The sequence below is a fragment of the Ursus americanus genome, chromosome 7, assembly GCF_024610735.1.
Source record: "Ursus americanus isolate L20-20 chromosome 7, mUrsAme1.1.p, whole genome shotgun sequence".
Lineage (NCBI taxonomy): Eukaryota > Metazoa > Chordata > Mammalia > Carnivora > Ursidae > Ursus > Ursus americanus.
Genome location: NC_142133.1, coordinates 67,305,732 through 67,331,090, shown reverse-complemented (window position 1 = coordinate 67,331,090; position 25,359 = coordinate 67,305,732). Strand labels below are relative to the sequence as shown.

General features: G+C 36.0%; 1 protein-coding gene across 7 annotated transcripts in view; it reads left to right on the top strand.

Moving 5' to 3' along the window:
- The window catches only part of NCOA1 (nuclear receptor coactivator 1), a 239,325-nt gene that overhangs the window by 131,459 nt on the left and 82,507 nt on the right, over positions 1-25,359 (top strand). For all 7 annotated transcript variants that reach the window (XM_087863808.1, XM_087863810.1, XM_087863811.1 and 4 more), the window contains 2 exons: positions 13,702-13,807; positions 20,875-21,041. In XM_087863808.1, the coding sequence (XP_087719934.1) occupies positions 13,719-13,807; positions 20,875-21,041 (256 nt within the window). In that variant the 5' untranslated portion in view covers positions 13,702-13,718. The remainder of the gene's footprint in view (positions 1-13,701; positions 13,808-20,874; positions 21,042-25,359) is intronic.

The following is a 25,359-nucleotide window of genomic DNA, read 5'->3' as shown; positions in this document are numbered from 1 at the left end:
GAATTCTTTATCACCTTTTCTTTGACTTCCATAAAGCTGACATTTTGTACAGTAGCACTCATTTTGAGCCTGATATCTCTTTCCATCTGTGTTCCTTTCTGAAGAGACTATAATGTGGGGCTTTGGAGATTCATGGGTTTGTTAACTGAGAACTTGTCTGGTAGAACAAAGCCTGTAAAGATTTTTCTCAGGAGAAAGTCTGTTAAATCATGATAGGAGCCCAAAATTCCAAAAGGTAGATTCCTGAAGATGATTGGGATGTTACTGAAAAGCCATTTTATATGTGTATGTATGTATACATATAATCTTAAAATCCAACAAGATTTATTAATTTTTTGGGCAAAAGATAGGGTTTGTAACGGCAAAATTTTTTATCTTAAAGAAATAGCACATTTACATTTTAAAGTGAATTACATCTTACAGGAAAAATTGTTTTATATTATAATGGCAAGAGAAGTCAGGATTAGATATATGATCAAATTTATTTCTGTGTGATGTTTGGACTAAGAATTGAGAAGACTCTGTTTGTGTGTTTGAGATTCTTGTAAATACCACCCAGGTTTCTAGAGGTGGTGTAATTTAATGTCAGCTTTTCTGGGAAAACTAATGAGGAAGCATTTTAGCATAGAAGAAAAGCAAAAGTTGGGAATCTATCGTTGGCTTTTCTGCTTATCAGTTATGTGACTGTAGTTTAGTTATATAAGTTAAAGCATGGCCAGAATCTGGAGCTAACTACCCAAGAATGGTTTTTACCTCTGCCACTTGGCAAAGTTGAGCAGATTAAATAATGTTTCCATGGCTCGGTTTCCTCATTTCCGAAATGGATTATAGTATTACCTGTCTCATATGAGGGAATGAACTAGTAAGGTTTATGAGTAAATTATTTAAGTTAGATGCTTAGATCAATGATTGGCGTATATAGTAAATCCTATGTAAGTGGTGGTCATCATCATCATTTCCATCATTATTATCATTGTCAGTAATTTCTTTATCAGAAAGATAAACCTGTTGAACTCAGTCAGTGATTCTGTAAGTAGAAATAATAATAATACATACTTCATAGAGCAGTTGTGAGGAATAAATGAGTTAATACATATAAAATGCATGAACAATATATATATTATTACATTGTCATATCCTTTAAATGCATGTTAATAGGCCTCCTTTTTTTGTGAACCTATTCATTGTTTCGTTCCTCTCAAATTCTTTGTTACTAACTGACTTTATCCTGTGCAAGTGGAAACAGGCAAGACAGGCATTTTGTGTATATCCTTACGTGGCCTATAGTCAAAGAGTTTGAGAAGCAGTGCAGAAGATGACAATTGCTAGGGTCCCTCTGATTCTGACTGTTTGCATTATTTTCCATTGATTCTGAAATATAAGCATTATTTTCATAGTTGTTATTCTGTTGAGAACACTGGAAAGTGAAATTTGAATTTCACTTGTTTAGAGTTAGTCTTCCATTGGGCATTGCACTGGAAGGAATATAGCTAGTTCAATTAGTATGATCATTGAGGAAATGCTATTTAACCAGCTATTCACCTGAAATGCTTGGGGATTTTCATTTCCTGACGGGTATTAATAAGGTTTTTGCCAAAAATAAATGAATCAAGTGAGATGACTTAAGTTTTAAACTAGGCTTTAAAAAGTACATATTCTTCTATAAATTTGGGTAGTGAAGATTGTATGTACATTTATATTGTGATTTTATTCATTTCCCTTCTGCTCCAGTTGGGGGGATGACCCAGAAATTAACTGGAGGTTTACCTGACTTGATCATTTTATAGTGCCCTCAAAATATAATTCCATATAATTCCAAATAATTGACATGCAATTTTGGTACTTCTGCTACCTTATAACTTTAAGGATCAAATTTTAGTACATTTATTTTTCTTTTATTGGTTTATATATGTACATTTAACTATACTGTATTGCAAAATGAGTTTCTGATATATTTGAGGAAAATTGAACAACTTCTAATCAAACGCTTTACTCTTTATTTTAGATATTGGACTTTTTTTTTTAAAGATTTATTTATTTTATAGAGAGAGTGAGAGAGAGCGCACATGCGTACAAGCAGGGGAAGGGGCAGAAGGAGAGGGAGAGAGAGCTCAAGCGGACTCGAGCCTGATCTCACCATCCTGAGATCATGACCTGAGCCAAAACCAAGAGTCAGATGCTAACCGACTGAGCCACCTAGGCACCCGTAGATATTGGAATAATTTTATGTAGTAAATGTGATTTTGGTTTTAGATAATCAGTCATCTGTGAATTATCTGTGTCTAATGCTGATCTTCATTCTCTTCTGGCTGCAGCTTCTATTTTCTGCTCACTAATTAGTATTTGAATCTGAAAGAGGGTGGAATTGATGGGAAGAAAGAGACAATGAAATTTTTATCACCTAGTTTGGTCTCTCTGATCACCATTTTCTTTTCTTTTCTTTTTTATTATAATAATATTTTTTATTATGTTAGTCACCATACAGTACATCCCTGGTTTTTGATGTAAAGTTCCATGATTCATTAGTTGCGTATAACACCCAGCGCACCATGCAATACGTGCCCTCCTTACTACCCATCACCAGCCTATCCCATTCCCCCACCCCCCTCCCCTCTGAAGCCCTCAGTTTGTTTCTCAGAGTCCATAGTCTCTCATGCTTCATTCCCCCTTCTGATTACCCCCCTTCTTTATCCCCTTCTTCTCCTACCGATCTTCCTAGTTCTTATGTTCCATAGATGAGAGAAACCATATGATAATTGTCTTTCTCTGCTTGACTTATTTCACTTAGCATTATCTCCTCCAGTGCCGTCCATGTTGCAGCAAATGTTGAGAAATCGTTCTTTTTGATAGCTGAGTAATATTCCGTTGTATATATGGACCACATCTTCTTAATCCAGTCATCTTTTAAAGGGCATCTCGTCTCCTTCCACGATTTAGCTATTGTGGACAATGCTGCTATGAACATTGGGGTGCATATGGCCCTTCTCTTCACTACGTCTGTATCTTTGGGGTAAATACCCAGTAGCATAATTGTTGGACCATAGGGTAGCTCAATTTTTAACTTTTTAAGGGACCTCCACACTGTTTTCCAGAGTGGTTGTACCAACTTGCATTCTCACCAACAATGTAGGAGGGATCCTCTTTCTCCACATCCTCTCCAGCAATTGTTGTTTCTTGCCTTGTCAATTTTTGCCATTCTAACTGGCGTAAGGTGGTATCTTAGTGTGGTTTTGATTTGAATTTCCTTGATGGCTAATGATTTTGAACATTTTTTCATGTGTCTGTTAGCCATTTGTAAAATTGGAATGGAAAAGTGCCTATTCATATCTTCTGCCCATTTTATGATTTATTTGTTTCTTTTGTATTGAGTTTGAGAAGTTCTTTGTAGATCTTGGATACCAGTCTTTTATCTGTAGTGTCATTTGCAAATATATTCTCCCATTCCGTGGGCTGTCTCTTAGTTTTTTTTGACTGTTTCCTTGGCTGTGCAGAAGCTTTTTATCTTGATGAAGTCCCACAAGTTCATTTTATTTTTTGTTTCTCTTGCCTTTGGAGATGTGTCATGAAAAAGGTTGCTGTGGCCGATGTCATAGAGGTTGCTGCCTATGCTCTCCTCTAATATTTTGTTGGATTCCAGTCTCACATCGAGGTCTTTCATCCATTTGGAGTTTATCTTTGTGTATGATGTGAGAGAGTGGTCAAGTTTCATTCTTTTGCATGTAGCTGTCCAATTTTCCCAGCACCATTTATTGAAGAGACTGTCTTTTTTCCACTGGATGTTTTTTCCTGCTTTATCAAAGATTAGTTGTCCAAAGAGCCGAGGGTCCATTTCTGGGTTCTCTATTCTGTTCCATTGGTCTATGTGTCTGTTTTTGTGCCAGTACCATGCTGTCTTTGTGATCACAGCTTTGTAGTACGACTTGAAATCCGGCATTGTGATGCCCCCAGCTTTGTTTTTCCTTTTCAACACTTCTTTGGCGATTCAGGGCCTTTTCTGGTTCCACACAAATTTAAGGGCTGTTTGTTCCTGTTCTTTGAACAATGTCATTGGTATTTTGATTGGGATAGCATTGAATGTGTAGATTGCTCTGGGTAGCATGGACATTTTAACTATTTTAATTCTTCCGATCCATGAGCATGGAATATTTTTCCATCTTTTTGTGTCTTCTTCAATGTCTTTCAAGAGTGATTTGTAGTTTCTAGAATATAGATCCTTTACGTAATTATGAAGAGATTGAAACAGTGATTAAAAACCTTCTAAAAAACAAAACTCCAGGGCCTGATGGATTCCCCGGGGAATTCTACCAAACATTTGAAGAAGAAATAATACCTGTTCTCCTAAAGCTATTTCAAAAAATAGAAACAGAAGGAAAACTACCAAACTCATTTTATGAGGCCAGTATTACCTTGATCCCCAAACCAGGCAAAGACCCCATCAAAAAGGAGAATTACAGACCGATATCCCTCATGAATATGGATGCCAAAATTCTCAACAAGATCCTAGCTAATAGGATCCAACAGTACAATAAAAGGATTATCCATCATGACCAAGTGGAATTCATCCCTGGGATGCAAGGGTGGTTCAACATTCACAAATCTATCAGTGTGATAGATTATATCAACAAGAAGAAAGCCAAGAATCCTATGATCCTCTCAATAGATGCAGAAAAAGCATTGGACAAAATACAGCATCCTTTCCTGATTAAAACCCTTCAGAGTCTAGGGATAGAGGGTACATTCCTCAATCTCATAAAAACCATCTATGAAAAGCCTACAGCAAATATCATTCTCAATGGGGAAAAGCTGGAAGCCTTTCCCTTAAGATCAGGAACACGACAAGGATGCCCACTCTCACCATTATTATTCAACATAGTACTAGAAGTCCTTGCAACAGCAATCAGACAACAAAAAGGGATAAAAGGTATCCGAATTGGAAAAGAAGAAGTCAAACTGTCTCTCTTCGCAGATGACATGATACTCTATATGGAAAACCCAAAAGAATCCACCCCCAAACTACTAGAAGTTATAGAGCAATTCAGTAATGTGGCAGGATACAAAATCAATGCTCAGAAATCAGTTGCATTTCTATACACGAACAATGAGACTGAAGAAAGAGAAATTAGGGAATCCATCCCATTTACAATAGCACCAAAAATCATACGTTATCTTGGAATTATCTTTTTTTAAGTCCGTTACTTCTTTGCTAAACTATTATAAACTTTTCTCCTGCGCATGTGCAAGTAAATAATACTTATTTTGTTGTTTACACAGTTAAAGAGAGCTGTGGTCAGGAAGTGTGATTTTAATCTCTTTTTTATTTTTTTTATTTTAAGAAATACCAACATATTTCCCACAAGTTAGAATGATATAGAAGTGATTTTTGGAAGAAATCTAAGTGTATCTACAGTTACTCAATGTTGTACAATAACTGGAATCATCTAGTTTCATGGATTTGCAAGGAAATGTTGAGGGTTGTTTCTGCCCAGTTGTCTTAATAAGATAGCTACCACAAATACATATTTCATATGCTATCTTTCCTCAGGCACAAATTCATACAACAGGAGTATTTTAGCAAGGTGAATGCATATATGTTTATTTTCTTAATCTTAAAAAATTAAATTTTAAATAAAGTCAGTGTGAGTAATTTAAAATATTGAGTTTTATTTTTTTATTTATTTTTATTTATTTTTAAAGATTTTTATTTACTCTTTTGACAGAGAGAGAGACAGCCAGCGAGAGAGGGGACACAGGCAGGGGGAGTGGGAGAGGAAGAAGCAGACTCCCAGTGGAGGAGCCTGATGTGGGGCTCGATCCCAGGACTCTGGGATCACGCCCTGAGCCGAAGGCAGACACTTAACGACTGAGCCACCCAGGCGCCCCTAAATATTGGGTTTTAAAACTAATTTGATTTTTCTTTTTTCCTATATTTTTGTTAATAGAAAACAAAAAATAAACTTTTATGGCTTTTCAAAACTTACTCTTTCCATTTAGAAAAAATAATGCAAAGAAAGAAAGCATTCTCTTAATCTGTAGGATAAACTTCAAGTGGTAAACATAAATTTATTAAATGCAGGTTTTCAAACGTTATATACCTTAGAATTTAAGTCACCAAGTCCTTGATAATATCTTTATTATTAACGTAATAAATATAAATAAGATTTTGCACAGAATTTTCTTTTAAGAAAAATCTGATGTTTTATAGAATCAATGAAATAAGACAAAATGATGTCTTTATTTTTAAGAATTCATTGCTTTGATCCATTTCTTTGCCTTTGTTTTTTATTCCTGGCCATGAGAGTTCAGACACTGGCAGGCCATTTATGGCAGAGACTTATGGCAGGGGTTCCTCTCTGGGCCAGGGAGATAGCCACCCTCTGAGTTCTGGTCTCTGGCTTTGTGGATTCAGAGAGACTTTTTGTTTCCAGACATTTAAGTAAATCTTTGTTTAGGCGTTAGCTTCAAAATATCTGTTTTTTAACAAAAAGTTAGGCATTCAGAGAAACAAGAAAGTAAGGCGTATACACAGGAAAAATAGCAATCAATATAACCTGTCTTTAAGGAAGTCCAGGAATTTCACTTACTCAATAAGAAAAAGTAGATAAATTGGATTTTGTGAAAATTAAAGACTTTGTTCACAAAACAAAATGTTTGCAAATCATATATTTGGTAGAGGCTTAGTACCCTAATATGAAGAATTCTCATGACTCAAGAATAAAAAGACAAATAATCCAATTTAAAAATGGGCAAAGGACCCAAAGAGACATTCTCCAAAGATGATATACAAATGGCCAATAAGCACATGAAAAAGCACATTAGGGAAATATATACAAATCAAAACTGTAATGAGATACCACTTCACACTTCCTAGGATGACCGGAATTAAAATAAAATTACAAAACAGAAAATAACAAATTTGGTGAGGATGTGGAGAAATTGGAACAATTGTACATTGCTGGTAAAAATTTAAGATGGTATAGCCACTGTGGAAGACAGTTCGGCAGTTCCTCAAAAAGCTGACGAGAGTTACAATATGACTTAGTAGTTCCACTCCAAGAATACCAAGAGAATTGAAGACATGCTCACATTTATGCATATAAATGTTCACAGAATCATTATTGGTAAATAGTCCCCCAAATGGAAAAACCTAATGTCCATCAAATGATGGATAAGCAAAAGTAGAATATCCAAACAATGGAAAATTATTCAGCCATAAACAGGGTGGTGAAAAGTCCCCATACTTTCTTATCACATGAGAAAGATTTCAATTGACAAGGCAATGAAAAGACAAAATTGAGAACTTCTTTTAGAGAACCCTAGGGGTCTGAGGACACTAATCTGAGAAATTATATGGCAGTTGCCCAGTGCAGGAGCTCTTTATCATGATTTTCCTTTGTGATTCTTTTCATACAGCTGTCAACGTGGAGAGGTTTAGCTCCGAGAATGCCCCCCTCATCATGTCTGTGCTGTTTTGTGCTAATTGCCCGCTAAGCATTTTTAAGTGTATTATTAGAGTTGTTTACTAACATATTGTTACTTATTTTTCAAATTATATGGTTCTCAGCTAAGTCTGGGGGATGAGTGACAAATGTCTTATGCTCTAGAAATTTATAATTCAACTGAAATACAAAACAATGACCTATTTTTTCAGCCCCACCTGTTTGGTTTTGTCTAGTCTATTTGAGATAGATGTGGTTTCTAATTCCTAAAACTGTTCTCTACAGATTGCATGAGGTTGTTTGGGTATAATTTAGCAACTCTTCAAGTCAACAGGGTACTTTTACTTAGAAATCTTACCTCTTTTTAAAAGGTGATATGCAGATTGGTTTCCTGAAACTAACATTTCTTTTCTTAATGAACCTTATTTAGGTACCCTTACTGCCAAATGTAAAGCCATTCCACAAATAGAACAGCTGTAATAGTTTTCACTCATCAGAGGTTTTGCATTCCACTATCTGTATATTGTGTTTTGTAAATAGAAAGCAGTTAATACCAGAATCGTATCATCAGCACATTGTTGGTGACTCTCTCATAGCTTCTTATTGTTGGCTCTTATTTTGGTAGGCCAGCCTGTCTGGCTGCTGTTGAATTATTGTCTAGTGTCTCCTCAGCCCCAGAATCTCAGATAAATTTAGAAGATGTCAATCTCCAGCCAGTAGTCCGAGGGGAGCACAGTACAGGGAATCTTATTTTAAATCTAGATTTATTTGTTGCTCAAAATTATCTAGTCTGCGAAATTGTATTACTTATGTTTACCATTGTATGACTGTAACATGACTTCATGTTTCTACAGTACTATGAAATATTATGGGAGGTTTCCCCAAAGTAGTAGATTTTAACCTTTTCAAAATTAGAAGAAAGACTCTCCATTTCTCTATCAAGAAGACAGGTTTTTTTGTTTTTGTTTTTAAAGATTTTATTTATTCATTTGACAGAGAGAGAGACAGCCAGCGAGAGAAGGAACACAAGCAGGGGGAGTGGGAAAGGAAGAAGCAGACTCCCAGCGGAGGAGCCTGATGTGGGACTCGATCCCAGGACTCTGGGATCACGCCCTGGGCCAAAGGCAGACGCTTAACGACTGAGCCACCCAGGCGCTCCCAGAAGACAGGTTTTTTGTTTTTTTGGTTTTTTTTCCATTGAAAACAAGGTAGCAAGGATTTCAAGTAAGCTCAATTTCTCAATTATAGGAAAGAATTCCAAAGCTTTATGAAAGATTCCAGAAAATATTTAACCATAAAATATCTTAAATATCCTTTACACTTTTAAATATCATATTAGTTAAGAAGCTTTATCACTTTGAATTCATCACCTATTTTAGCTTTTATATCTTTTAGGCATTATGTTAGATACTGGATATACAGTAAAAAGATCTAGTAACTGTCTTTGAGTTCATAATCTAGAAGGGGAGACAAGCAGGACAGTTATATTTTTTACCATAGTATAATAAGAAGTATATGACCCTTTCAATTTTGAGAGCCAGTAGAATTCCAGATGGGTAAATTCTCAGGTGGGTATAACCTACTGTCTTTGGAGGCAGAAAAGATGGGCAGATAAGAAAGTAAGAAGGAAGTAGGGAGTTAGCTGTTTCCTTTCTTTTGGTTTAGCAAACTCTAAGGTCTTCTCTTTCATTTTCTTCCCCTCTTCATTTTCTGCTCTCTTTTATTTCTGCTTCTGTTGAAAAGTTTAATGTTCCTTCGTTATTATAAAATTTGTTGCATAATTTCATTTTTGTATTAATACATTTAAAAATATTACATTTTATTTCTATCTGAATATAAAATGAAGTGCCTTCTTCTGTGATACTTGATTAACCTCATTTATGCTTCTTTGAATTTCCATAGGAAAAGAAGGTAGCAATTGTATTAATTATAGTAATACATTACTTAGATGATTATTCTTATTTTGGGTTTGGGTTTCAGAATAGATGTTAGCAAACATGCCAGGCTTTTTGACATCTTTTTTGTTGTGGTGGTTGTTATTACAAGTCTGGCAGATTTGCCTTTGCATTGAGGTTTTCCACCTACATTGCAATTATTTTCCTTATCATAGGTCCTTCCTCTCCCCCCACTACTAGAGTTTGAACAAGTATTTTTTATGATGACATTAATCAACAGTGCAGCTCATCTCGTTTATTCATCATTATTGGAAGTCTGGAACTTAAAAGTCCAGCATATTTTATACATGTTGAGTTTGAGGTGATAGTGAGATATCCAAATGAAAACGGCCATTTAGCCATTGGAAACTTAAATACCAAATTCCTGAGATGAGAAAGATTGTACTTACCCTTGGTAGCGGAAGTCTTAAAATGAAAATCAGATCTTGTCATTCCTCTGTTCTTTATCCTCCACTGATTGCCTAATTCAGTCAGAGTAAAGTTAAAGTCTTTAAAATGGTTTTTATGGTCTTACACAATGTAGCCTCCTGTGATCTTTCTGAGCTCATCTCCTTCCTCACTCCCTGGTTCTGGCTACACTGATCTCTTTCATGTTTCTCAAAAAGCATAGTTATGCTCTGGCCTTAAGGCCTTACAGCCCTTCCCTCTCCCTCACCTCCTTCAAATCTTTGCTATATCTCACCATCTCAATGAGGACTTTTCTAAATGTGCTACTGAAAATTGCTGTCCCTTCCCTTCCACACACGTCTCCATTTTTGCCTGATTTTTCTCTGTAACACTTACTACCTTCTAATATACTCTATAAGTTACTTTTTAATTTTATTTGTCTCTCTCCCTCACAATAGAATGAAATGCTATGATTTTTATAAATTTTATTCACAGCTATATCCCCAGTACCTTGAACAGAGAGAGGCTGGCATATACTAGGAACTTAATAAATATTTGTTGCTAAGTTAGGGTTTCCCACGTTGAGATCAATTTAAAGTGTTCTGAATAATGTTTACCTTTGCTGGGAACATGGAATATAATCAAGGATTTTATTTTTAAAGTCTTTCCTTAGGGTCAAAACTAAAATTAACATATGTAATCTACATGTGTGTATATCTGTTTACTTATAGATTATATATATGTGTCGTATATAATATATAACATCTATAATCTACAGGCACCTGGGTGGCTCAGTTGGTTAAGCATCTGCCTTCAGCTCAGATCATGATCCCAGCGTCCTGGGTTCAATACCCCCACCCCCCACATCGGACTCCCTGCTCATCGGGGAGTCTGCTTCTCCCTCTGCTCCTCCACTTGCTCATGCCCTCTCTTTCTCTCTCTTAAATAAGCAGATAAAATCTTTTAAAAAAATCTATAAATACTTGATTGAACAGATGTTAATCACTTATTCAGCAAGTTCTGTAATAGACACACAGTAGGTGAGAGGTGATGGAAACTTTGTATATTATGTCAAGGAGGTTAAATGTCCTGTGGGCAGTGAGGCTTTAATGAAGGGATTTTAAACAAAGATTGAGGTGATCAGACTTACATTTTTGATAGTCTATTCTCGTGGCTCAGGGAGACCATCTGGAAAGCTATTTTAATAGTCCAGCGGGAGGCAATATGAAGAGAATATGAGGAAGGGATGGATTTTGGAAATATTTAGGAAATAAAAATTGACAAATCTTGGCGCCTACTTGCATGTGGGGTACGAGAGAAGAGGCTAGAATGAGCTCAACATACTGACTGAGAGAAGATATACATGAGGTGATGTTAAGTTCGTTTTGGAAAGTTGAATTTGAAGTGCCTGTGTGACATCTGGATAGAGATATCTGGTGAAGAATTGGATTCAGGGTCTGAGACCCAGGAGGTCTGAGCTACGGTTGGAGTTTTGGGGATAGTCAGTACAGAGATGTGTTTTGAAATCATGTTGAGTGAGTGGTATCACCCCAGGATAATGTGTATAGTCTGAGGGAAAAAGAGGCGTAGGACATTAGGACCATGAGGAATCCTGACTCCGAAGATTTGGGCAAGAAGTACTAAGAATAAAGTAAGAAGAGAACAACACTAATTCTAATCCCTCAGGTCATGACTTAAATATCACCTCTTCAGAGAAGGCTCAGGTGATATCCCAATTAAAATTAGGTTTCCTCTGTTGCTTCTATGAACCCTATTCTTTTCCTTTGTAACTTTTATCACAATTTAAAATGATATGTTATTTTTGTGACTTATTTGTTTATGTCTCCTACTCCATGAGGGCAAGAACCTTTTTTTTGCTGTCCATTATTTGCTCAGCTTTTAACACAGTGCCTGATGCTTGATAGATAGATAGATTTGTTAAGTATTAAGGAGCTGTGGGATCACAGAAGCCAACGGATGACAGTGTTTCAGAACGTTAACTATCTCAAATGCTGCTCCAAGTAGTGCAGTAAAATAATTATAATAGTTAACAGATATTGAGCACTAATAAATAAAGGAATGAAAAGTGTCCATTGTATTTATCGATGGGGGGGGGGGATGAGTTATCCACTGAGTGAACACTGCCCCTCATGGAGCTCTCTGTCCACAGAGGAGGTAATAACGGTAGCTAGCTTCTCCAGGAACTACAGTGTGCTCTTTACACGCACTATTCAGTCCTCACAACAAATCTGAAGGTAGGTGAAGGTAATTATTATCCCTGTGTTACAGGTGAGGAATTAGGTTTAAGGAGATTACACACTTTGCCCAAGAATAAGCAGGTAGTGGTTAAGCCAGGACTTAAACTTAAGGCCTTTCTGACCCCAAAGCGCATGCTTTTAACCACTGTGCTTCAGTGGGGGATCCAGTTGATTCCTCATTAGGGAACTGATACCTTGAAAATGACATTTGAGCAGGAATGGTTTAGGTGCTGTTTATAGGACAGGTTAGAAATGAGAGTGACTGGAATTGAGAAACCAGATACATGGATCTTGCATTAATCCAGAATGAGGCATTTGTTTCCAACTGGAATCATAACTATATCTGAGAATAAAGAAAGAGGGGACAATCTAAGATCTCTGATTAAGGAAGAATTGACAGGACACAGATACCAAATAGAAATGAGGAGTAAAAGAGAAAAGTAAAAAGTAATTATAAGACTGCAATCCTAGGCATTGGGGATTTTTATGAAATGTACTTCTAATATGGGAGAAATTAAAAATGTGCCCTTTTGGTTGCATGAAATAATAAATTCATGATTAGAATTTTAGGTACTGTTTATACACTGAAAGGGGGAAATGACAGTCTTTGTATTGAGAAAGGACTAGAGACAGAGTAAGTTGTAGGACTAGAGAAAAAGGATTTACTCAGATGTATTCATTAAAACCATGTGAGTGATTCTCATGGATCTCAGCATTCTTAATAAGAAACTTTATAAGCACAGCTGCCATTGCTGTGGTTGAATAATTTTATAATTTAAGGAAAAGTTAAAGGTTTTTCCCATTTAACAAAAATTTTCTTTCCTTTTGCAAGCGTAGATGGAGTGAAAGGGAATGGAGGAGGTGTGTTGTTCGGGACTAATAGAATACAAAAGGTAGTAATAAACATAGGGCCAGGAATAGGATTCTGAGTGCCATCAGGGATTCTACAGAGACTGGTGGTTGATAGGGACAGGTCAGAAGGGATCTGTAAGTGCAGTCACTAACTGGCACAGCATGTGAGAGAGAGACCTGGCTGGTATGCTCAGGGAAATGACTTTGTGTTCTCTGGCATCTATACCAAGATCCTAACATAGACTAAACATTTGATCTTTGTCGCCTGACTACATAGACACAAGGTTAGGAGTATAGAATTCAAAGTTGGTAAGTACCAAATCTAGTTCATCGCTTTAACTTTATTATATATGTATTATTTATTTTCCTAGCAATATAAAATCCCAAACCTTATGAGTAAAAGTTGTTTAAAGTTCTTTTCAATGTATAATCTAAAATAAACATAAAAAATAATTTCTCTGACTCCCAGTTATACATTGTTTTTACATTTACATCTGAAAGTGATTTTTTTCACTGAAAAAAAATTTCAGTATCTACTTCATTATTCTAACAATACTTTCATCCTAATTGACCTTTATGATTTCATAAGGGCTTATTAATTTTGTTTTACAGATACAGAAAAGAAAGTTTTCAGTAACTAGCTTATGACTCTGTGCTTTTGTATAGATATGGTTGCTTTTATGATGGCTGTAATTAGCTATTCATTGAGAGACTGCAGTGTTTAGATATCTTCCAACATAAGGGAGCTTCCTACTCCACTATGGTTAGAAAGTTCACCAGGGTGGATTTCTTATAGTTGTCCTTCCTTTTTAGGTGTGAAGTTTTTCAACATGAGTGGCCTCGGGGACAGTTCATCCGACCCTGCTAACCCAGACTCACATAAGAGGAAAGGATCGCCATGTGACACACTGGCATCAAGGTAGGAACACTCTTGTCTTAGTCTGTATCTGAGAGAGCTTCTTTATCATCTCCATTGACACTTTAGAGCCCTTGTTTCATCTACTCCAAGTTTACTGGTCTTCTTTGAGTCCCTTAAACTCACCATGTTCTCTTGCTTCCCCAGGGCCTTTGCACATGTTGCTCCCTTAATCCAGCTTGCTCCCTCTAGATCTCCTGTAGTTAACACCTGTATGTTCTCCAGATGCCAGCTTAGACATTGCCACCTTAAAAGAAGCCTTCTCTTACTTCCATAATTATTATTTTAAATCTCCCTCATTCATGTATCTGTCTCAGACACATGTATGTTTATAGCTCTGCTCCATAATTTTGGATTTTTACTAGTTAATGGGATTATTTCACAAATCCCGGGCTTCTCCACTACACACTTAGGCTGCCATTTGGTAAGGACCTTGTCTGTTCTTACCATTTTATCCCTGATTTGTAGCATAGTATTTGGGTTATATATAGTAAGGACATAGTAAATATTTGTCAGGTGAATAAATAAATCCATTGTACATCTTTAATTGCTGTCTTAGAACATTATGGTCTTAGTAGAAGAAAGAAATATATTGTTATAATATTAGGATTTTAAAGAATGCCTATTTGTGAAATTAAATACTTGTATATTATAAGGAATATGATCATCTTAAATAGGCTAAAAGGAGACTAACAAATGCCAGATGGAGAAGGAATCTTAATCACATCAAAAGAGCAGCTTCCGACCTGAGAGGAGAAGAGTTGGGATCCATTCACCTTCTAGGATCTAGAGCACACTTTCTCAGCCTTTCACACTATTGGCATTGTCAGCCAGATAATTCTTTGTTGTGGGGCGCCATCCTATATATTGTAGGGTGTTTAGCAGTGTCCCTGGCTTTCACGCACTAGAGGCCAGTAGCATCTTTATATCAGTTACAATAACCAAAATGTCACAGCAGTTGTGATTACCAAAAATATCTTCAGACATTATCAAATATTTGTCAATATTTCCCAAGGATGGGGAAAGCAATATGGCCCCAGTTGATAATCACTGATCTAAAGATTCAAGTGGCAGAAGACTTTTATCACTGGATTACACGCTTCTTTCACATGGGGTTGGGGGGGGTGGGGAGGAAAGGATTTTAATAGAAGAGTGAGTGCCAGGGCTCCAGGCTGGAGAGAGAAAAGTTAATCAGTTCAGAGAACTGTTACAAAGAGGTCATAACCTAGGTACTCACAACCACAGGTAAGTGTCCAGATGCTCAGAGGAATGTTGATATCAAGATACAATCCAGATTTGTGTTGTCAGAGTTAATATTCTTATATGTATATAAAGTCGGTCCTTTTCAAAGGAAAACTTAAGAATAAATAATTAGAACTATGTTTTTTAGATTTAATTTTTTATTTGGGGGAATTTTTTAAATCTGTACAAGTAGAGAGACTAAGAAACTGTATACCCATCACAATACCCATTGTTCATATTTTTCGGTATTACTAGTATTTTGTTAACATTTTATCATATTTGCATAGTCTTGTTTGAATAAAAGTAGTAAAATGATTAATGATTAAATTGATCTGTCTGCAATTAATTTTCCATTTTTGGTAATTATATATATATAAGGATTAGTGAGTAATATAGAATGTTTATAAGTACATATTGTACAATGCTGTATACTATTTATATTTTTCTATAATATATTCTTTTCAACATGCATCTTGAGATATAAATACATATAGATTCAGTCCTATCACTTTTTTAAGTTATTTTTTTATTATTACTGACATGTAATTGACATATAACATTGCACAAGTTCAGGATGTACAGTGTGTTGGTTTGATACATTTATGCATTACCTTCTGTGTAGTGTTAGCTAATACTTCTACCACCTCCCAAGTTATTAAGTTCTCTTTGTGGTGAGAACAATTAAGAACTAGTCTCTTAGCAACTTTGAAGTTTGTAACACAACATTGTTGACTATAGTACAATTTTTGATTAAATATTGTATTACAGGAATGTACCCCATTTGAAAAATCCATTTCACTACAGAGAGACATTCCCTGTAGATAAACAGCCTTTTTGTTAGAATTTTTTGCTCTTACCGCTAGCACTGCAGTGAACATCCTCGTACACACCTCCTACTTTAAATGTAAGAGTTCCTTTAGGATCTGTGTACATTTTTATGTTAACTAGGTAACTATCACATTGCTTTTCGAATAACAAGCATTGAGAGTTTTTTTCTCACATCCTTACCCACACTGTTCTCTTCTCACTTTGACTCTTTGCCTGTCTGATGAGTGTGGGATTACAGTTTTAAGTATGTTTCACCGATCACTAGATAAATTGATCATGATTTTTGTTTTCCTCTTCTGTGAATTTTCTGGTTATATCTTCCTGCTAGGGTGTTTGTCCTTTTCCTTTTTATTTGTAAGAGTTATTTTTAATTTTCTGGGTACTACTCTTTTTTGCTTATATTTGATGCAGATATCTTCTCCCAGTCTGTTTAACTCTGTTTTTGAAATCTGTTCATGTATCTTGGAACCTTCAGTTTTCATGTGTCAAGCTCTTGGGCAGGGCGGGTCTTATTAAAGAATTTTTTCCCCTCTACTTCAAGGCCTTAACTATATTTTTGCATATTTTCTTTTAATACATATTTAGAGTTTTAATTAATCTGGAATTTATTTTTGTGTATGATATAATTTTATTTTTTCCCATGTAGAACATAAGTATTATGACCCTATCCTTTCCTTGCTTTCGTACTGTTATCTTATCATGGATCAGGTTCCTGAATAAATAGATAGGGATCTGGTTCTGAACTTTTTTATGACAATTATTTTGATCTCTGAAGGGACACGTCACTCTTCCTTGTCATTTTTCAAAATTGTTTTCCCTGTTCTAACCCTTTACCTTTCCATTCAGATTTTTAAATCAGTTTTTTAAGCTTCCCCTGGAAAAAAAATACTCCTGGGATTTGGATTAGAGTTTCATTTACTTTTATAGATTAAATTGGGAGAGAAATGACATTTTTATTTTCTAGACTCCAGATTCCAGAGTGTTCTTCTTTATGAATATAAAGGCTATTCGCTTATTCAGGTCTTCACTGTTCTTAAGTAATAGTTTATCATTTTCCCCTTGGAACAACTACCCCATCTTTAGTTAGATATATTTCAGGCTACCGCCAAATTTTTATTGCTTTTAGAAATGGTATCATTTTGTCTATTTTACCTTCTAATTGGCAATTTTTAATATACAGGAATACTAATGATTTGGGATTATTGGTCTCATGTGCATGTGCATCCATTCTTCTGAACTTTATTTGTTTTATGGTTTATCTGTAGGTCTTTGATTTTTTTGTGCAAAGATAATCATGTTATTACAAATATCAAAAATTTAATATATTTTTCTCTTCTTAGATATTTTAAAGATAATCCTCATATGTTTGTAAGGATAATCCTTATCTTTGTATGTTTGCTTTCAAAATGTTTGAGAACATTCCCTCCTTCAGGTTTGTAAGTGTAGGCTTTAGTTTCAATTGATCTTTTCGATATGGTAAACCAAAACTTTGTGATTTTTGAAACTGATTGAGTTTGCACATGAATACCACCTTGTCATGTTTCTTTTGGTTTTCTTATCATCTGCTGTCTCTTTAAACAGATTGTGAACTCATTCATCATAAAGAGCGTATGTTAGACTTCAGGGTATTGCCAGCCCTGTCCACAAGAGCCCTGATAGAGTTTCTTAGTAATTGCGTGGTGGGGTGAGATGTCTCATATCTCCTCCTATTACCTCTTCTCCATTCCTTAACTGTGCTGGAGAATGGGGATTAAAATGCTGGTCTCAAAATGGTGGGTAGCTGTGCCTTGTGCTTGTGTAACATCTCTAATTCAGCTCAACAAGTGCTTTATTAAGTGCCTACTATTCAACCAGCACGGTGTGCATGATGTTAGTAAGGATGTAAGTGAAATGAGACATGTTTTCTATCTTCAGGCAGCTTACGAATCTGGTCATGCTATGCATTCTGCTTCTGAAACCCTTCTGGGCTTCCTCTTACCCTGAAAATAAATGTTCATAGCCAAAATGATGATGATAGATAACATTTATTGAACTAATAGCCAGGAACTCTGCCAAAGATTTTGCACATATCATCTTTTTTAATCCTCACAAAATTCTGGGAGATAATTAATGTCATCATCCCTGTTTTGCAGATAAAGAAATTGAAGCTTAGGGAAGTCAAATTGCTATTAAATAACTTGCCCAGCGTTACATAGCTAATAAATGACGGAAGAAGTTTGAACTTGTGCTTTTAAGCAATGTACCATGCTCTTTATCATGGTGTATGCAAGAGCCCTCATGACCCGGCCTGGAATTCATCTCTTGCCCTTTTGTTTCTTATTTATAGTTCAGCCATACTGAACTATTTACAGGTCCTTTAACTTGACGTTTTCATTCCCATTTTATACCTTTGGAAAAGCTGGGTGTGTTTGTCTGCCTCCCTCACTCTGAAACCAATCCCTGTCTACTACTAGGTATGGACACCTCATTCTCTAGGTCTAGGTGCTATCTCTGTGAGCTTTTGTAGTATTACAGTCTTGTCACTCTAATGGCTCCTTTCCTTTATCTCACCCTAATTGAGACTACATCTCATTTGCCCCTGGGTCCCCAGGACATAGTACACGGTTACCTGGCACATAATAAGCAGAAGAGCATTTGTTGAAAAAGCTAGTAAGTTGAAAACAAAAGATACACGAGGAGTTAATTCATAGCATTATTAACCAGCATGTGTGCAGTATCAGTGGAAGTCTTTTGGGCTGGTGAGGCGAAATATAAGTGGCCCAGAGTAAGAAAGGAAGCCTACTTTTCTATTAAGGTAGAATTTTTTGGTCACATCCGCCCCTTCTTCAGTTTTGACTTTATTGATTATATCTGCTCTCATTTTCTGTCCTTGCTTATTAGTTACTTCATTTCATGGTGATTTTCCTAGTTTCATTCTTCAGTCATTTTATAGACACCTCAGCATTTCATTACTTTTTAGCTTCTTGCTTCCTCTGTCACCTCTCTGACTATCTTGCCACTCTGTCACTTTCTTTTACTCTGCAGTGGTGTCAGGTACTTCAGTTTTACATAAAATTTAATGTCAAAAACAGATTTGGGAGTTCCACCACATGAATCCAATTTACTCATGTTGGAATTTAAATCCCTAGATTTAAACAGATCATACTTTAGACTGAATCTACAAAGTAAGTCTCGTATGAATTAATTTCTCTATGGTAAAATCATGTGTCCTCTAAAACACTATCAAGGTTGCAGAGATGGAGTTCTCTGAAACCTTGCATATATCAAAATGTATGTTACTTATTTTCTTCATGTTTTCAGTGCCTTGGTATGAAATTTGTCAAAATATCTTATTACACGTACTTTCTGCAGAAACTGTAAGATAAAGTTTTACTAAGTAAAATGAGACTAATAACTCAATAATGAAAGGTTTTAAAGATAAGGCAATGTGATTGTTATAGTTTTAAAATTTGGTTTTGTTTTGGGATGTGTATGTAGTATCTTGATTTACGTAGTTAAATGCAGTTGATTGGCTGACTTGTTTCTTCCCAACTTACTGTATTGTTAGAGAAATATTGCTTTTATAGTTTTTTTTATGGAAAGCAAGTGGTATTTTAATTGTTGCCAATTATGAGCTTTTTAAAAAGCAACTGATCTTTCCCTCTTGTCACCTCTTTTTTTCTACCACTTTTCTACCATTATACCAGATGATTTGGGTTGCTGCTTATAAAACAAAGAGCTATCTGTGACTAGTCTTTCTTATTATGTTAATTTGATAATGGAAAAATTCATTTCAAAGTAAACTTCACTGTCTTTATATGTATTACATAAAGCAAGTTGCCTGATGATTTGGCTAATTAAACCAGAAGTAAAAACTGGAAAACAAAAGTGAACAATATTCATTCAGTACATTTGAATGAATATAAAGTGCTAGCGAAAGTGAACAATATTCATTCAGTACATTTGAATGAATATAAAGTGCTAGCGAAAGTGAACAATATTCATTCAGTACATTTGAATGAATTTAAAGTGCTAGCTGTTTGCACTATTATCCTTTGTTCTCATTATTTTGCTTCAAGATAAATCAAAATTGATTTTATTTCGTACATTTTGAGAACTTATAAATAGAAGTCTTTTCTATTTTTTAGAACAAAGTTGTATACAAAAAACCTTGTTCTCCATACCTTTGTCTCTCTAATGATTGATTTTTCATTCTTCTTATTTCACTTTTTGGATGGATACTCTTTTCTTCTTGATGAGAACCAACTAATGGTCTAATCATTGTAAGAATCAAGAGTTTATCAGATTTCTATCAGTAGCAAAAATAAGTTTATCAGATTTCCAGGTATAACTTACTTAAATTATAGTATAGTCTCCCCTGCTTAATTCATAACAAAGTTGTTTGAAAATTCAGATTTTCTATTTCAAAGAGTTATTATTTAGAACGTAAATTCCAAATGCAAATTGTATATGTACTGTCTGCTTCCTCTTAACATCTAACATTCATTAGCTGTTTGAAATATTTGATGTATTACATCATGAAGAAATTTACATCATGAAGAAATACATCTGTGATGCAGTCATTCTTTTTTTTATTAATAATTTTTTTATTATGTTAGTCACCGTACAGTACATCCCTAGTTTTTGATGTAAAGTTCCATGATTCATTAGTTGCATATAACACCCAGTGCACCATGCAATACGTGCCCTCCTTACTACCCATCACTGGCCTATCCCAATCCCCCACCCCCTTCCCCTCTGAAGCCCTCAGTTTGTTTCCCAGAGTCCATAGTCTCTCATGGCAGTCATTCTTTTTATGTATTTTGGCGAGAATTGTTTTCTGTACTTTGGTATTTTATAGTATCTATTTTTCAGATGTGAATTTAGATGTTTTCAAAATCTGACTTTATATTCTGTATAAAATTACGGATCTCTATAAGTATGTAAATATTAAGTACTTGAACAGAGAAGTAAGTACGTTGGTAGAAATGTACACTAACTGGTTTTTCTTTGTGTAACAGCACTGAAAAGAGGCGCAGGGAGCAAGAAAATAAATATTTAGAAGAGCTCGCTGAGTTACTGTCTGCCAACATCAGTGACATTGACAGTTTGAGTGTAAAGCCAGACAAATGCAAGATTTTGAAGAAGACAGTCGATCAGATACAGCTAATGAAGAGAATGGAACAAGGTAAACAAACAAAACCCATAGCTGTGTGCTTTGTTGTGAAGACCTTTATAATATATGATTTTATTTTTTTATTATTAAGAGATTGCTTTGAATTTCATAGTTTTATTAAATATTTTCATTTAGATGGTCTTTATTTTAGAAAGTGAATCTGAGAGCCTTCTTGTTACAACAAAGCTAATTTAACTTGAACACTTGTTGCCTTGGGAGGTTATGGAACCTGGTATGCTAGGGAATTGAGTCAAGAGATGCAAGTTGTGGTGTCAGACCTGAAGCTGTAGCATCGTGTTAAAGGACAGCAGCTCAGTTGTAGGAAAATCCTTCCATCTGAGTAATAAGCTGGTCTCTGCCTGGGCTCTGGGTGTGGGAAACAGTCACCTATGAGAGGACCCTGATTTTTTTTTTTTATGATTCATGTTTATACTATCCATATTTACTGAGGACTCCACACCACAAAACCCCTGGCAAAGAATTAAAGTAGATACAAAGGCAGAGAGAGCACTTTGGAGGAAAACTCCCATACCTGGTCCCAGGGCATTCCCAAAGAAAAAGTGCTTCTGAGGGTGATTTTTTGCTAAAAATTCATGTAACATATGAGGAAATAATCTACAGTAAGTGGGAGCACAAATAACACAGAGAAGAAATAGACCCAAAAGAACTTCAGATTAAGAACAACAATGTGAAAAGATTATAAACAAATATATTTATAGTGATTAAAGTGATAGCATTTTAATATTTTATAAGCTGGATGTAAGACTCTATAAGTATAGACTTATAGATACATACAGACTCTTACAGACTTATGGACTATAAGTAGATAGTTTAGTGGCAGCCGATTGAGCAGAGGGGAGAAACTGGTATTTTTAAGTCTGCAAAGGGGAGAGCCAGTAAGAGCCTATATGTCTCCTTACTGCTTGGTCTCAAACCCTGACAGCCTGACTCCTATTCCGAAAGTCCAAGGTGGGAGGACTTTCCTGGGGACACTGAGCAGTCCAAAGGAAAAGACACAGACACTGACCATTGGGAGTGATCCCTACATGGCAAAATCAGTTCCCTCTCTTGCCCCCTCTATTCACAGAGCTGCCAGTCAGCATTTTAGTACCTCACTCTTTAATATGAATAAAAATCCAGATATTTGAGGAAAGGCTATAATCAAGCAAACAGAAAAAGGAATGGCACCAATCAAGCAAATAGAAAAAATGGGAACTCAGAGAAAGCAGAGACAATGCATGGAGCAGAAGAAAACTTAAACCATCCAACAGTCCCTCAGAGACATAAAGGAAGATAGTTCATCTATGAAATGATAATAAGATGCTATAAAGTAAAACATCCAGAACACCAAGTAACCTTTGGTGCTTAAAATCAGGAGAGCTGAACTAAACTTTACCTCTTTACCTTGTTTACTACTCTTTGCTTACTCATACCCTCTGCCTAACCATTGTGGACACTCTCTGCCTCAAGTATTTGTATGTTCTGTTCCCTTTGTCTGGAATATTCTTTCCCAGGTATATACAAGGCTCACTCCCTCACCCCTTTTATGTCTTTGTTCAAATATTTCTTCTCGATGAACTTGTCCATAACTATCCTAATACACACACACCTCTAAGCTTCCTTGATTTATTTTCCCCACAGTGTTTTTTGCATCTACATATTACATGCATTATTTGTTTATTGTCTGCCTACTCCCACTAGAGCTCCATGAGGGTAAGGATTTTTGTTTGTTCATCATTGTGTCCTCAATACCTAAAACAGTTCAGGGTTACATAGTACACTTTCAGTGAGTATTTGTTGAAAACCAGATGAAGGGTTGAAAGATAATGTGAAGAAATCCCTTAGAAAGTAAAATAAAAAGGTAAGCAGTGGAAAACAAGGGAAAGATTGAAATGTATGGGATTCATTCAGGAGGTGACACATACGAGCAATTACAGAGAAAGAGAACAAACCAAATAGAGGGAAGAAATTATAAGAGTAATAATACAAAAACAAAACAGTACACTTCTCAGAATTAGAGAGATGTGGGTTTCCAGATTGAAAGCCCTCATATAGTGCCCAGCATAGTGAATAAAAAAAAAAGGAGAAAAAACCAACGCACACCAATGCACAATTTTCAGACACTAGACGAAAAAATGAGAGAGAGATAAAAAATAGGCACACACTAGATTCAGAATGTATCCAGATTTCTGAATAACAGGACTGAAAAGTGAGAATTCTAAACCTGGAGTTCTGTGTGCATCCAAATGAAGTATGAGTGCAAAATAAAGACATTTTCAGACATTCAGAGCCTCAGTTGAAAAGTTATCTTTTTTCAGAAATGCTTATCAAAACCAAGGTAGTAAACCAACAAAGAAAGGCATAAGATCTTAATCCAGGGAAACCATGGAGTCTTAACAGAAGAAAGGTAGGAGGAGACCCAGGATTACAGTTGTGAATCAACCTAAAAACGTAGCCGTTCCCAGTTGGAGCAGGTGGGTAGGGGTCTTCAGGAGGAATATTTACATAGGAAAAAAATGGAACAGAGTATCTGATGACTGACCAAATTGAGAGGAATTTTTCAGCTCTCGGGGATAGTTTAGAGATGAGTTAAACTAAAAAAAAAAAAAAAACTAAAACACAATATAAGAAACATAAATTGTAGCACGCACCTTGGCTCATTTGTGAAGTATATTTATGTAGCCACAGTAACGTTAAATACTGATTGCTCTAAAAATTGTTGTAACTGTATTGGGAGGATGGAAGGAGAGAGAAATGTGTGTATAAGAAGGTTGATGTAATTAAGTTCAAGTCTTACTTTTCATGATAGCACCTCAATAATGTCTGTCATGGACATAATCAAGATAGAGCAAATAAACATGTTATTGAGAAATACAGGATGTATTAGTTAGGATATAGGCTAGGCTACTGTTAGAAGAGACCCAAATACAGTGGCTTTAACAAGATTATCTAGGTATGTGTCAGAGGTTGTGATTCCTTCTGTCTTTTTTGCTGTGCCATTCCTAGTGAGTTGCCATCACCCCTGTGGTCAAACATGGCTTACCTGTCCATATCCCAGCTGACAGGAAGGGGGAAGAAGAAAATGGGAAGACATGCTTCTTTCCTTTTAAGGATAAGACACAGGGGCGCCTGGGTGGTGCAGTCGTTAAGTGTCTGCCTTTGGCTCAGGGCATGATCCCAGCGTTCTGGGATCGAGCCCCACATCAGGATCCTCTGCTAGGGGCCTGCTTCTTCCTCTCCCACTCCCCCTGCTTGTGTTCCCTCTCTTGCTGGTTGTCTCTGTCAAATAAATAAATAAAATCTTTAAAAAAAAAAAAAAAGGATAAGACCCAGAAATTGCATGTCATTTTGTTCACATTCCTTAAGCCAGAAAGTAGGTCCCGTAGCCACTCTTGCCTTAGGATTTGTCTAAAATTTTAGATGTTTTGCTTTTCACACATCGTTATTTAATTTACTTGAACCTGATGGTTTATGTTTTTTTTGCAAACTAATGTTTAAAAACAAAAACTTATTTTATTTTATTTTTTTTTAAAGATTTTATTTATTTATTCGACAGAGATAGAGACAGCCAGCGAGAGAGGGAACACAAGCAGGGGCAGTGGGAGAGGAAGAAGCAGGCTCATAGCGGAGGAGCCTGATGTGGGGCTTGATCCCATAACGCCGGGATCACGCCCTGAGCTGAAGGCAGACACTTAACCGCTGTGCCACCCAGGCGCCCCCAAAAACTTATTTTAATGTCATAAACATATGAATTGATGAAGGAAGTACATCTTAGAACAAAATGAGAAACTTTTATAACCATAATAATAAAAAGATAAATAATCCAATTTAAAAATGGGCAAAGGTTCTGAATAGACATTTCTCCAAAGACATGTAAATAACTAATAAGCACAGGAAAAATGTACTCAATATCATTAGCCATCAGAGAAATTCATATCAAAACCACAATGAGATACTAGGATGGCTATGATCAAAGAGACAGATAACAAGTGTTGGTAAGGATGGGAGAAATTGGAACCCCCATACAGTGCTGGTAATGATGTAAAATAAAATTGTGCAGGGGCGCCTGGGTGGCTAAATCGTTGAGCATCTGCCTTCGGCTCAGGGCGTGAGCTCAGGGTCCTGGGATCGAGCCCCGCATCGGGCTCCCTGCTCTGCTGGGAAGCCTGCTTCTTCCTCTCCCACTCCCCCTCCTTGTGTTCCCTCTCTCGCTGACTGTCTCTCTCGCTGTCAAATAAATAAATAAAGTCTTTTAAAAAAAAATTGTGCAGCCACTTTGGAAAACAGTCCAGTAGTTCCCCAAAATGTTAAACATAGAGTTACCGTATTG